The following is a 12,289-nucleotide window of genomic DNA, read 5'->3' as shown; positions in this document are numbered from 1 at the left end:
GCCGGAAGTTGTTGCTGCCGCTTTCCGGTTCTGTCCGCAGCGGGTGTCGCCGTTGAGAATTGAAGCACTGCGAGCTGTGGCCGGTGGGAGGAGAAGATATGCCTCGGTATTACGAAGACAAGCCGAAGGGCGGCGCGTGCGCCGGCGTGAGGGAGGACCTGGGCGCATGTCTGTTGCAGTCCGACTGTGTGCTCCAGGTAGCTCAGGCGGTGGCAGCCAAAGCTGGAATGGGGAGGCGGGGGCGGGGGGGGGGGCGTCCCAGGCCCCCTGCGGTGGCGGTAAGACCACGTGACTCAGTTATTGGTTCTAGGTGGAGATGACAGCTCCTGCTTAATAAACTTGGATATATCCACTGTCGGAGCCTCAGTTCACTTCGGTTTTAAAGTGGAGATAAAGCTACCCACCCGTTGGATTTTCGTGACAAACCATTTCAGTTGAAGAAACATTGTATGCTGCCACTGAGCTGGGTTCTGGGTGCTTTTTCCAATTACAGAGAGTAATCAGTTGTGTGCAGTTGGATATACAATTTAAGAAAGTTGATGTTTCAAAGGAAACTATCCCAAAATGGATATAGCCATAAGCCTGTGTCAGTCTTTCTACTGATTCATGATTTACTTTTGGTTCACTGATTTTTAGCAGTCAGGCAGACTTGCCTCCCAGTGTCTATAAAACTTTTGAGTTAATTTAAGAGGTTATGTAGATCGGTTTCCACCTACAAGTGAGAAAACTGAGGTGTCCTGTCTATACACTCTCCTGTCCAGTGCGATTTCCAGACTGCTGATTCTTTGGTACAACTATTCAGCCAGCTCCTAATAAATACCTGTTAAGTGGCAGGCATGATACCAAGCACTGGAGACACGCAGGAATCCATTACAGTCACTACCTACACAAGCGTGGTCTGACGGGAAGAATAGACCTGTAAGGGGCTAAATTCCTGTGACAAGGGCCGTTTAAACATTTAGTAAGCATTTACTTAATGAGTAAATTTAGGAGCAAAATGCCTTTGGAGCCCAGTGGAGAACGCCTCATTTTACTAGAGAATTTGGAAATTTCTCACAGAGGAGGTGACATTTTATCTTAGTCTTAAAGGTGGAGTAGTAGTTTCTAATTAAAGGAGTCGGGTCTGGGGAGAATCTGGAGGAACAGCCTGTGCATAGTTACAAAGGTGTGAGAAGGCCGGAGGAAGCTAGTGCTTGTTGGGCCTGAAGGACGGGGAAAATGACATGAGTGGTGAGAGGAAGGCTGCCGGCTGTGAAAGCTCTTGTATGTCAAGAGTGAGGAGTTTGGATTTTATCCTGACATTCAGTGTCAAGAAGGCCATGGAGATGAGCAATCAAGGGAATAAAGTACATGGAGTAAGACTGAGAAAAGAAACTTCAGTGGCTTGTTACAATGATTGAATCGTTTATTTAGCAAACATTTCAGTGCCAAGCTCTAAGTCAGGGAACAGACAGATGAATGGGACACATTCTCTCCTGTGTGGAAACTGTGTATCTGGAAAGTTACAAAGTGGTAGAAAGAGATAATGACCAGGACACATGGCAGAGATTTTTCTTTCCCCCATTGCTTTGTGGCCTTATTGATGCTGACCTTGGCCACCTAGGAGAGCCTAATGTTTATAAACATTCCTTTAAAGGGAAGCGCGTTTACAGTTTGTGGGAAATTCATCCTGAAAGGTGACTTCAACTGGAATATAAAAGGGCAGTACAGAGGCAAAAACAGAGAAGACAATATCCTGTCTTCTCTGGTGGTTTTGGGGAGTGGTTGCAGGGGTGAGATAGGGGTGTCAACATCTGCTTGCGGGGAAGCCTCTGAAGATGCAGAATAGATAAAATTTGGGTTAATTTTTCCCAGTGCATGAATACACCAGATGATTCTATTTAAGTAGTACTCCATCTTTCTTCCATTAACATCTACCTAAAGTGTTTAGTACTAACACTAAAAATGTTCTGATTTTAGGGCACCTACTTCTGGCTATTTGAGCTTCTAAAGTAACACTAAACAGCCTTTTTTATCATCAAAATTGCTTGAGTCATTTTACATTGGAACTCACCTTGAGTAGGAAGATATAATAATCTTCATTTATATTGTCAAGTACTGCATAAGGTTGATGTTTATAAGCAGTGAAAGTTTTACTTTTATTAATATTTCTTTAATAGTCAAATAATGTTTTTATTTTCCTCATGAATTGCAAATCATAGTTTGATGTCATTAAACCCCATGTAATTCAAAAAATTCAAGTTCAGTCTGCTTTTTCCAGGTGTTTTATATATTTATATTCCTGGGAAACTGAACCCCTTTAACAGTTGCCCGTTAACCCTGTAGCAGGCACTCCCCCTGCCTTGTGATGTGCTCACACTGCCAGTTAGTTTTTGCTTGTGTACACCTTCTTTCCTACCTGGTATGAAAAGCCCTGGGTAGGCAGGAATATCCGGTACATAGTCATTTTTTATCTTCCCACTAAATTGACCTAGGACTATTCTGATTTATTTGCTTATTTATTTCTTAGTAAATTAGTCCTTGTGAGGGTTTAGTTACTAGACACATTAGTAGGGTAGGGCATTCAAAAAGAAATTGTGCCCTGACCAGGTTGCTCAGTGGTTGGAACATCGTTCTGTACACCAAGGAGTTGCTGGTTCGATTCTCGTTAGGGCACATACCTAGATTGCTGGTTCAGTACCTGGTCAGGGTGCATATGGGAGGCAACCAATCAGTTGATGTCTGGCTGGCTGGCTGGCTGGCTGTCTCTCTCTCTCAGTAAAAAACATATTCTCAGGTGAGGATTTTTTTTTTAAGTATTCAAAAGAGAAATTTTGTAGCAATTAAATTTTAACTTTGCCTTTTTGAACTGTGAAATATACCTTCTGCAGATGCATCTGTGTCCATATATTTAAGTGCCTTTGTGTTAAGTTAAATTTATACATTTGTTTAAAATATTTTAAGATAATGCAGAGGTAGCAGTAGGATTTTTTACTGCATGTTATCTTAAAAGGAAAATACTATTGAATTTTAGCTCTGACCTAAAAATTTTGCAGTTGTTACTTTGTCAAGTGGGATTCTTAAGTTATAGCTTTAAAGAAAAAAAGGGGTTATTTATTAAGAGTCAGAAGTAAGCATATCTCCTGTGAACATTCTTATAGCAGCATCCTGCCTTGATGGCCAGAAGGGAATGATGGTTTGATCCAGTTTCCTTCGTAACCTCCTTTTGAGTTTTCACTGCTTAAAGATGAGTTAATTTTACATCAGGTTCAGGCAGATCTTCTCTCACAAGACTTGTCAATTCTACTCATATCTCCTTTTCCTTTTGCAGTTCTTACTCAGTTGAGCTTCTCAGAATAGAGAGCTTGACTGTGGGGTCAGGAGGTGGGAAAATGCAGAGATGTGTTGGAGGTGAAATACTTGCATTAAAAAAATATAAGTGGAGACTTTAAAGCCTCTTGATTCCAGAACAAGCCCTCCCATTCACCACAATGCCTGATCTCTCATACACATGTATTCTCTCTCTGTTATACACACGACTTTCTTCTGTCTTTAGTTCTCCAGTGTAAACATTTTAAGAACACTGAAGAAACCATTACAACTTTCACTTTTACTCTTTCCCTTTCCTACCCATAAGCAGCTGGAGACACCAATTTTTAGATTTTTATATATACATTTTACAGAAAAATACCCTGTGGAAACCACTGTTTTCAAGAACTCAAGCCCTAACCAGTGTGGCTCAGTGGATTGAGCGATGGCCTGCAAACCAAAGGGTCGCCGGTTCGATTCCCAGTATAGGGCACATGCCTGGGTTGCAGGCCAGGTCCCTAGCAGGGGGTGCAAGAAATGCAACCACACATAGATGTTTCTCTCCCTCTCTTCTCCTTTAAAAATAAATAAATAAAATCTTTAAAAAAAAAAAAAAAAAAGTACTCAAGGGCCCCTTAAAGTGCCCAGAATTAGTTTACACAATTTTTTTCATTCTGTCCTTTTCTCCTAAAGCACCAATAATCAAAATGAATTATGAACTGTTTCTTACATAATTTACTGTTTTCTTTGGCATTTTTAAAAAAGAACTATTTTCAGAAGGTTATTTATTTTGTCATTTGTTAAAAAATTTCCAGGTATTTATATTGTTTTATTTGTCACAGGAAGGAAAATCTCCGCGGCAATGTCTCAAGGAAGGAAACTGCAAAGCTTTGAAATATTCATTTTTTGAATGTAAAAGATCAATGGTAAGAAAAGATTTTTTAAAGCTTACACTGAAAGTTATCTTTGTGGAATTAAATATGTAAGTGACTTAATTATTATAAATAGGTTGCAGTGACATTATTCAGAACTCCAGTGAGTTAATGTGAGGTAGCATTCATGAAAACCCATAGTGGACTGTTATGTTATTCTGCTACTACACTAACCATAGCTGCTGATCTCCTGAATTTTTTCAGATAAGATAATGAAGTCTTGACAAGTATAATATAAAATAGTGATTCACTATTAATTCTCCAAGAAAGGACTAACGTCACACCTAACTAATTCAACTTCAGTTACACATGCTTGGCAAAAACCTGAAACATAATTTAAATTGTGCTGGTCATTTTACTTAATACTTCAAACAACGAGTGTATAACTCAGAACGAAGGTTTGATGGGAAGTTTGAATTACCTGTTTTCTCATAGTACTAAATAGCTCATCGTCCTGCTTATGATTCCCGTGTTTAAAGATTATTAATTTTTTGAAAATGTGGCTCTTAGCTTCATGTAGTGATCAGATGAAAAAATGGCTGTCTGTCCCACATTTGCTGTGTTGGACTCATTAATAGGGTTTATTTCTAAAATAATTCCTGTAGAATTTCTAGGGAGTAATACTGATTACTATGCAAATTTACCTTATACACTGACCTGTACCCTCCACCCTTCCCCTTCCCCTTAAGAGGCTGTACTGTGAAGGTAATCACCTCATTCTATGAATAGATAATTTAAAGATTTTTTAATCCCCAAATGGTTACTTGTTACCATTTTTCAGGGCTCTTTCTTCTTTCAGTTGCTATTTAAATATTTCAGATACATTTGAATATTAATCCAAACAAGACTTACTAGAGGTTGTTTGCTAGAACATATCTTGAGTGTAGTTCAGAGAAAAAGATTAAATGTAATTTGGATTCTACTTGAGAAGAAAGTCCTCATTGAGACCTTAAAAGCAAATTTTGTTTTTAACTACATCTTTAGTATTTTGGGTTCTCTGCAGGGTTTTTTGATAGTTCTGAAAATTGCCTTTTAAGAAAATTCTATTTGTTTTCTATTTCTACTATCTAGGTGTAATTTTTTCTTTTTCTAACATTTTAAGATTAATATAGCTCACTTATTTTTCAGTCCTTTTTTTGCATGTATGTGTTTATATTAAATGTCCAAAATAGACAAACCTATACAAGCGGAAAGTAGGTTAATGGTTGCTAGTGTTGGTGACAGGGGGAAGAGGGACTAGGAGGAAGGAACGGGGGGGTGATTGTGATGATGGTGAATATGCAAAAAGTCTCTTGAATTGTACATTTAAAATGAGTTCATTGTATTGTTGGCGGTGAAACAGCACCAGGTGTTAGACCCATGGAGGCACACTGGACTCCAGTTCAGCATCTTGGTGCTTGGGTTCTGGCTAAGAAAGAATTCAGAGCCAAGACTCAAACTATCAAAGAAACTTTATTTAGAAAGTCACAGAGGTAGAAGTGAGCTGTAGAGCTGTAGAGGAAATGGACTGAGGAAATGGACTCAGGAATTGGGCTCAGGAAATGAGTTACAAAGTGAGAAGGGCCCTTGGAGCTCAGAAGAAAGAGGCAAGGAAAACCCGCTTGGGGAAAGAGGGTGGAAATGCTCCATAGTGACAGCAGTGACAGTTGCCTTTTTGATTGTGTTGGAAACAAAACTGGTTTATTTCTCTCCTGTACTGATGTCCTTTACCAAAGTTGTATTTAATTAATTATGTTGTACAAAATTTGATTTAATTGTACATTTATTTTCAGTTGGATGCCAGATCAAGATTCAGAGGAAGAAAAGGATATTGATAAGTATTATATTGAAACCAAGATGAAAACAACAAAGGATTTCCTCTGGTCATTAAAACACAGAAAACCAAAATAGGAAATACACTTTTATCTCACACCTGTTTGATTAGACCATGGAACCCTGGAGAGAATGGATGAGTTCTGGTTATGAATATGTATGAAGTAGATTATTCTCTTGCTCTAAGTTATTTTTAGAAGAAAAATTTAATTGACCAGTTATGAGTGGGGAACATAATAAACATGTTTTAAGAATTGTTCTAAACCACAAAGATTGTTATTTTCAAACTTGACTACTCAACCAAATGATACACTTTATACATCCTCTGTGAATACTATGACAGCCACTGATGGGACTGTTAAAATCAGTAACATGGAGCCTGGGAAGAAAACATCTATCTGGAAAGTTTAGAATAAAGCTTTTCTTTTATTCAGTCTGTCCTATTTAGTTCTAAAATAAACTGTGTTTGATTTCTGAGAGAAGAAATGCTTCATTTGCACTGATTCTCTGAACCGACAGCCTCAAAATCTTAATATCCTATGTTAGGCATAGCTGGAAGCAGAGCCCCAGATTCTGTTGCCAGAGCCCTTTGTCTCCGTCTCTTGATGTGACTGTTTTTGCTTCCTGGCCTCACTTTCAGGCTGCCCTTCTCTCATAATGGGAAAGAGACCGGTGTTAGCCAAAAGCCACGTCCTTAGGATCCATGATCCAAAAAGGGGAGAGAACCTCCTTTTCCAGGGGCCACATGTCAAATTCTACAAAAGAACTATTGTCTTCCCTGGATCACCTGCCCTTGAATACACTGGTCCCTGTGGAATAAGGAGTAGGGCCAGGCTCTCAGCCAGACCTGGGTCTTATAATTCCCATGAGAATCACACTGGATGAGTGATGGGCCTTGCCTCAAAAAGAAAGGATTCAGCACCAACTGAAAAAAATAGATGTGTTCACTAAGGAAAGCAAGAGTAAAAAACATGAAATGCATGAAAAAGTTTAGAATCAGTCATTTTATTATGGTTGCTTAATACACTACAGAGCTGAATATGAATCCAAGTTTTCAACTTTATTTCAGTTTTGAAGAATGAAGAACCACAGCTCCTTCGTAACATCCACAGGTTATCAAAGTTAAAGCAGTCAAGGTATTCTGTGGTTTGTTTCTTTTTTAAATGTCCTAAAGTTGTGAGAATTCCACACTGAGGGGGGTGCCCCGTCCCCACAGATTCCCCCTGGGTTGCTGTGGATGGAGGAAGTCATTCCAGACACTTGGTCTGCCAGGAAAAAGGGGTGGTGATTCCCTCTAGTGAAGAATGCCCTTAGCCTTTCTCTTGAAGTGGCTTTTATTGAGAACCACAGGCAGTGGTATACAGCATCTATGCAAAGGTCATCAGTCAATGTGAAAAGGCCATGTTTACAGAAAACAGAGATCATAGATAACAATTGGAGGAACACAGAGATTTGCCTCAGGTCAGGGTCTGGTAGACAGGGTGATGCCCATTTGGCCCCAAACCTGGGAAATTGATCACATTCTATGCTCACTGCAAACATCAATACTCATTAAATCCAGGGCATTCTTAGCAAGTAAGTTTCAATAGGATTTAATGCATTTCTTTTCCAGGCCTAATTTCTCCCCTCCACTGCCCCTCCCAACCCCTCACAACCGTCCTATCAAGTTTAGCGCTGTGCCTGCCTTTAGGATTGTTTCAAGCCTGAGCCAGGCATGAGGGGCAGAGCCACCAAGAGATGAGGAGACTTCTTTCAGATAGAATGAGGACTCCGGCCATATCAAAGCCAAGGGGTGAGGGTCTTTTTGCCCCTTCTCTATGTCCCCCAAGCCCTTCCCTGATGGCCCCCATGCAACTGCCTGTCTTAGGTTGTCCCTGCCATCAAGGGGTCTTACCCACCATTGATTAACTAGCCATCCTCTGGGGCCAGGCAGGGTGATGTGAGGGAGGCAGGGGCTGCACCCCTGCCAGGGGGACAGGTTTTGTCTCCTCAGTCGCCTATTTTCCCAAGACCTCCTTGCTCAGCTCCAGCCCTGAGGCCCTCTTGCCTGTTGACGAGGCTATAGTCCCTGAAGTCCCTATTTGGCACTAGTCCTTGTTGCCAAATCCCAGAGGTCTATTGTGTGTACTGCTTTTCACTGAGAAAGGGAAAATGATGGATTTTTTTCAATAATACTTGTGTAACAATTTAAGTGCTACAAGTTTTATTAAAAATAACTTTGATAAGGAATGTTGCTAAAATGTTATAGAACCCTACCTTACTTTTAGTAACAGCTTCCTTGAGAGCTTCATTTGGAGAAATTCACATGCTATAAAATTTACCCTTAAAGTATATGCAATTCAGTTGTTTTGTATTTTGAATTTTTAGTTACAGAGTTGTGCAACATTACCATTAATTCCAGAATATTTTCATATCCCCAAAGAGAAACCCCATACCCATGAGAAGTTATTCCCATTCCCCTCTTTTCCCCTAGCATCCAGCATCCATTAATATACTTTCTGTGTCTCTAGATTTGCCTATGTGGGATTATACGTGGCCTTTTGTGACTGGCTTCTTTCACTTACAATGATTTCAAGGCTCATCCATATGTAGCATCTGTCTGTACTTCATCCTTTTTACAACAGAATAATATTCCATAGTATAGATAGACCACATTTTATTTATCCATCAATTGTTTGGGGCCGTTATGACTAATGTTATAATAGGGTATACAGCTGGTCCTAGCATGTCTATTTGTTCAGTGTTGTTTTGTTATAACATTGATGTGATGCTGTAAAAGCTTAACTCTTGTTTGTATCGATTAGCCTATGGTAAAAATTGGTTTCATTATATGTTGTTTCACTTAAAGTCCAGAATCTATCAATGACATTAAGTGAGGATTTACTGTATACCTAAGAGTGGTATTTATTACTGGTGATGTAACTCGTTTTGATGAACTGCCCAACTTTTCCACCGTGGCTACACCAGCAATGTTTGAGGATTTCAGTTTGTCCACATCATCACCAACAGTTGTTATTTTTCATCTATTTGATTACAGACATTCTTCTAGGTTTGAAGTGGTATCTGATTGGGATTTTGATTGGCATTTCCATAATGGTTAATGTTGTTGAGCATGTTTTCAGGTGCTTATTGGGCGCTTTCATATCTTTGGAAAACTGTCTATTCAAGTCCTTTATCCATTTTTCAATTGAGTAATTTATCTTTTTATTGTTAAGTTGTAAGAGTTCTTCATAAGCTGTGGTTATAGGTTCCTTAAAGACAAATCATTGGTAAATGTTTTCTCCCAATTTGTGATTTGTCTTCACTTTCCTGATGCTGTCTTTTAAAGCAAATTTTAACGTTGATGAATTAAATTTATCTGTTTTTCTTTTTGGTTATGTAAGAAGACCACTGCCTAACCCAAGCTTATGGACATTTATTCCTATGTTTTCATATAAGAGTTTTATATTTTCAGTTTATGAGTAGCTCTATACTCCATTTAAAAAAATAATTTCTGATACTTGTATTAGTAACTGTATAATTAGTGGTAAAATACACATAATGTAAAATTTATCATTTTTACCACTTTTAAATATATAGTTTAACAACCAAGAAATTGGTTGTTATGTAACCAATCTCTGGAATCTTTCTCATCTTACAAAACTGAAACTTATACCCATTAAAGAACCCTTCATCACCCTGTCCCTCCAGCCCCGGCAGCCACCATCTGCTGATGGTGAGCATCATTTCATTATTTCACGTTTTTGTTGGGCATTTGTAAATCTTCTTTGGAGAAATGTCTCAAGTTCTTTGCCAATTTTTAGGTAGGACTGTGTGCTCTTTTGTTGTTGAATTCTAGGAGTTCTTTGTATATTTTAGATATTAACCTTTTACCAGATATATGATTTGCAAATATTTTCTCCCATTTCTTTTCACTCTGTTGCTCATATTCTTTGATGCAGTTTTAAATTTCGATGTCAGTTTTTACTTTGGTTGCCTGTGGATTTGGTTGGTTGCCTGTGGATTTGGTGACATATCCAAGAAATCATTGCCCAGTCTAACAAAGGTCTTCCCTTCCATTTTATTCTAGGAGTTGTACTAGTTATTATGTTTAGGCCTTTTATCTAGTTTCAGTTGATTTTGTGTTTGCATAAGATAAGTCTGATTTCATCCTTTTGCATATGGATATCCAGTTTTCACAACATCTTTGGTAAAAAGACTGTCCTTTCCTCTTTGAGTGGTCTTAGCACCCTTGTTGAGGATCATTTGCCTATACGTATGCCAGGGTTTATTTCTGGGTTATCTGTTCACTTTCATTGGTCTACATATCTGTCTTTATGCCATTGTCACACTGTTTTGATTACAGTAGCTTTGTAATAAGTTTTGAAATCAAGAAGTGTGAGATCTCCAACTTTGTTATTTTTTGAGATTCTTTGTGCTGTTCAGAGAGTCCTTTGAGATTCTATATGAACTTTAGGATGGATTGAATCTGTATATCACCTGAGGGTATTGGCATCTTAATAGTATGAAGTCTTTCAATCTCTTTACACAAGAAGTCTTTCCATCTGTAGATCTTTTTCTTTAATTTCTTTAAGCAACATTTTGTAACTTTTCAGTGTACAGGACTCTTGCCTCCTTGGCTAAGTTTATTCCTAAGTATCTTATTCTTTTTTTTATGCAACTGAAGATTAAATGGTTTTCTTAATTTTCTTTTCAGGTCATTTGGATGGTGGATTAACTTTTTAGAATTTTATTGTGAAATATAGTAGACATACAGTAAAATACATAGGATGTTTGTATAATGTTAACTAATAACTATAAATCTTCACTTTACTCCCATCCAGGTCAACAGAACATTGAATGATGACCCTTTATAATGCCTGACTTTTCTCAGAGGCCTTTCTGCTTGCCCCTGAGAAGACCACTCTTCTGGTATTTGCCACACTCTCCTCTTAAGTTTTCCTTTTCCCTTGAGCTTGTTGCATTTGGCTACTTGTGATATGTTAGAATACAGTAGTCCCCCTTATCTATGGGGGATAATGTTTCAAGACCCCCATTGGTTGCCTAAAAGTGTGCATAGTACTGAACTCTATATATACTATGTTTTTTCCCTATACATACATACCTATGATAAAGTTTCATTTATAAAGTAGGCAAACTAAGAGATTAACAATAACAAAAATGGGATAATTATTACAATATACTATAATAAAAGTTATGTGCCTGTGGTCTCTCTCAAAATCTTATTGTACTATACTCACCCTTCTTGCGGTGATGTGTTGATTGTGGGTAACTGAACCATGGAATATGAAACCTTTGATTTGGGGCAGGGGTACTGCTATAACAGATTATAGCACTAGACCAGAGAAAAGTATCATGGTCTAGTGCTGAAACAGGAATAATTTTAACGGAACACCAGGGTGGAAGGTGGCGTCATTTGTCAGGAAGACTCAGCCTGCTTGGAGGGAGGGAGGAGTTTGGTGTTGACATGCTGTGTTGAGGACACTCAAGTAGAATGACTAGGACGCGGTTGGATGTGTAGATGGACCTAGAGAGTCTCAGTTGACCTAGAAATTGGGGAGTCATTGGCAAAAAAGTGGTCATTTATCCCATAAGAATAGGTAAAACTTCAGGAAAATCACCAAAGTGAGAAGAAAGTTATGGACAGAGATCTGGAGACCACCACAACGGTAGTGGTGCGTGGAGAACGACAAGCAAATCAGAGTGAGGAGGGATGGTGAGAGGCAGGAGCACCAGGAGAGTGAAGCCACAGAAGCCAAAGGAGGGCAAGTGCAAGGAGGAGGAACTGATGAAGTGCCCTGTGTTTCTACATCCATCTATCTAGTGAAGATACATTCCTCCGTACTGCGGGAACATAAGCAAGTGTCTTATCTTCTCTAACCTGTCTCAGCTTTTTAATTTTTTTTTCCTTTCTGTCTGTTACGAGAGCGATAGCACCATAAGGTGTGTATTTGAATGCAGACCTGCCAAAAAAGGCCCACCAGGAGCCTAGTGCAGGAAGGAATCATAGCAAAGATATTGCTGAGGCACAAATGGGGCCCAAGGGGGAATTTGAAGTGTGACTATTCTGATCTGACACTCGGATTCTGTGCCGTAGCTTGGGTGATAATAGCTCTAATGAGAATAAAACAAAGTTATTACCCATTTGCCAAATCTAGCACAGAATGGAGAGGGGTGGCACAGAGCCATGCCTATTTCATGGACAAAGATGGGTGCTCCGACTGTCACCTTCAGTGGTGAAGCCAGGACCTGTTTTC

The 12,289-nt window shown here is 39.0% G+C and overlaps 1 protein-coding gene across 1 annotated transcript; it reads left to right on the top strand.

Moving 5' to 3' along the window:
• The first annotated feature begins 9 nt into the window (after positions 1-9).
• LOC129080715 (cytochrome c oxidase assembly factor 5) lies at positions 10-6,518 on the top strand. The gene is made up of 3 exons (XM_054586216.1): positions 10-197; positions 4,131-4,214; positions 5,993-6,518. Exons 1-3 carry the CDS (start codon positions 99-101, stop codon positions 6,032-6,034), a joined length of 225 nt encoding a protein of 74 aa, XP_054442191.1. The 5' UTR covers positions 10-98; the 3' UTR covers positions 6,035-6,518.
• The last annotated feature ends 5,771 nt before the right edge of the window (positions 6,519-12,289 follow it).

The sequence above is a fragment of the Pteronotus mesoamericanus genome, unplaced genomic scaffold (assembly GCF_021234165.1).
Source record: "Pteronotus mesoamericanus isolate MK-2021 breed Mesoamerican mustached bat unplaced genomic scaffold, CSHL_Meso_final contig_121, whole genome shotgun sequence".
In the NCBI taxonomy this organism is placed as follows: domain Eukaryota; kingdom Metazoa; phylum Chordata; class Mammalia; order Chiroptera; family Mormoopidae; genus Pteronotus; species Pteronotus mesoamericanus.
The sequence above is the reverse complement of the archived record's forward strand: the minus strand, read 5'-3'. Positions and strand labels throughout refer to the sequence as shown.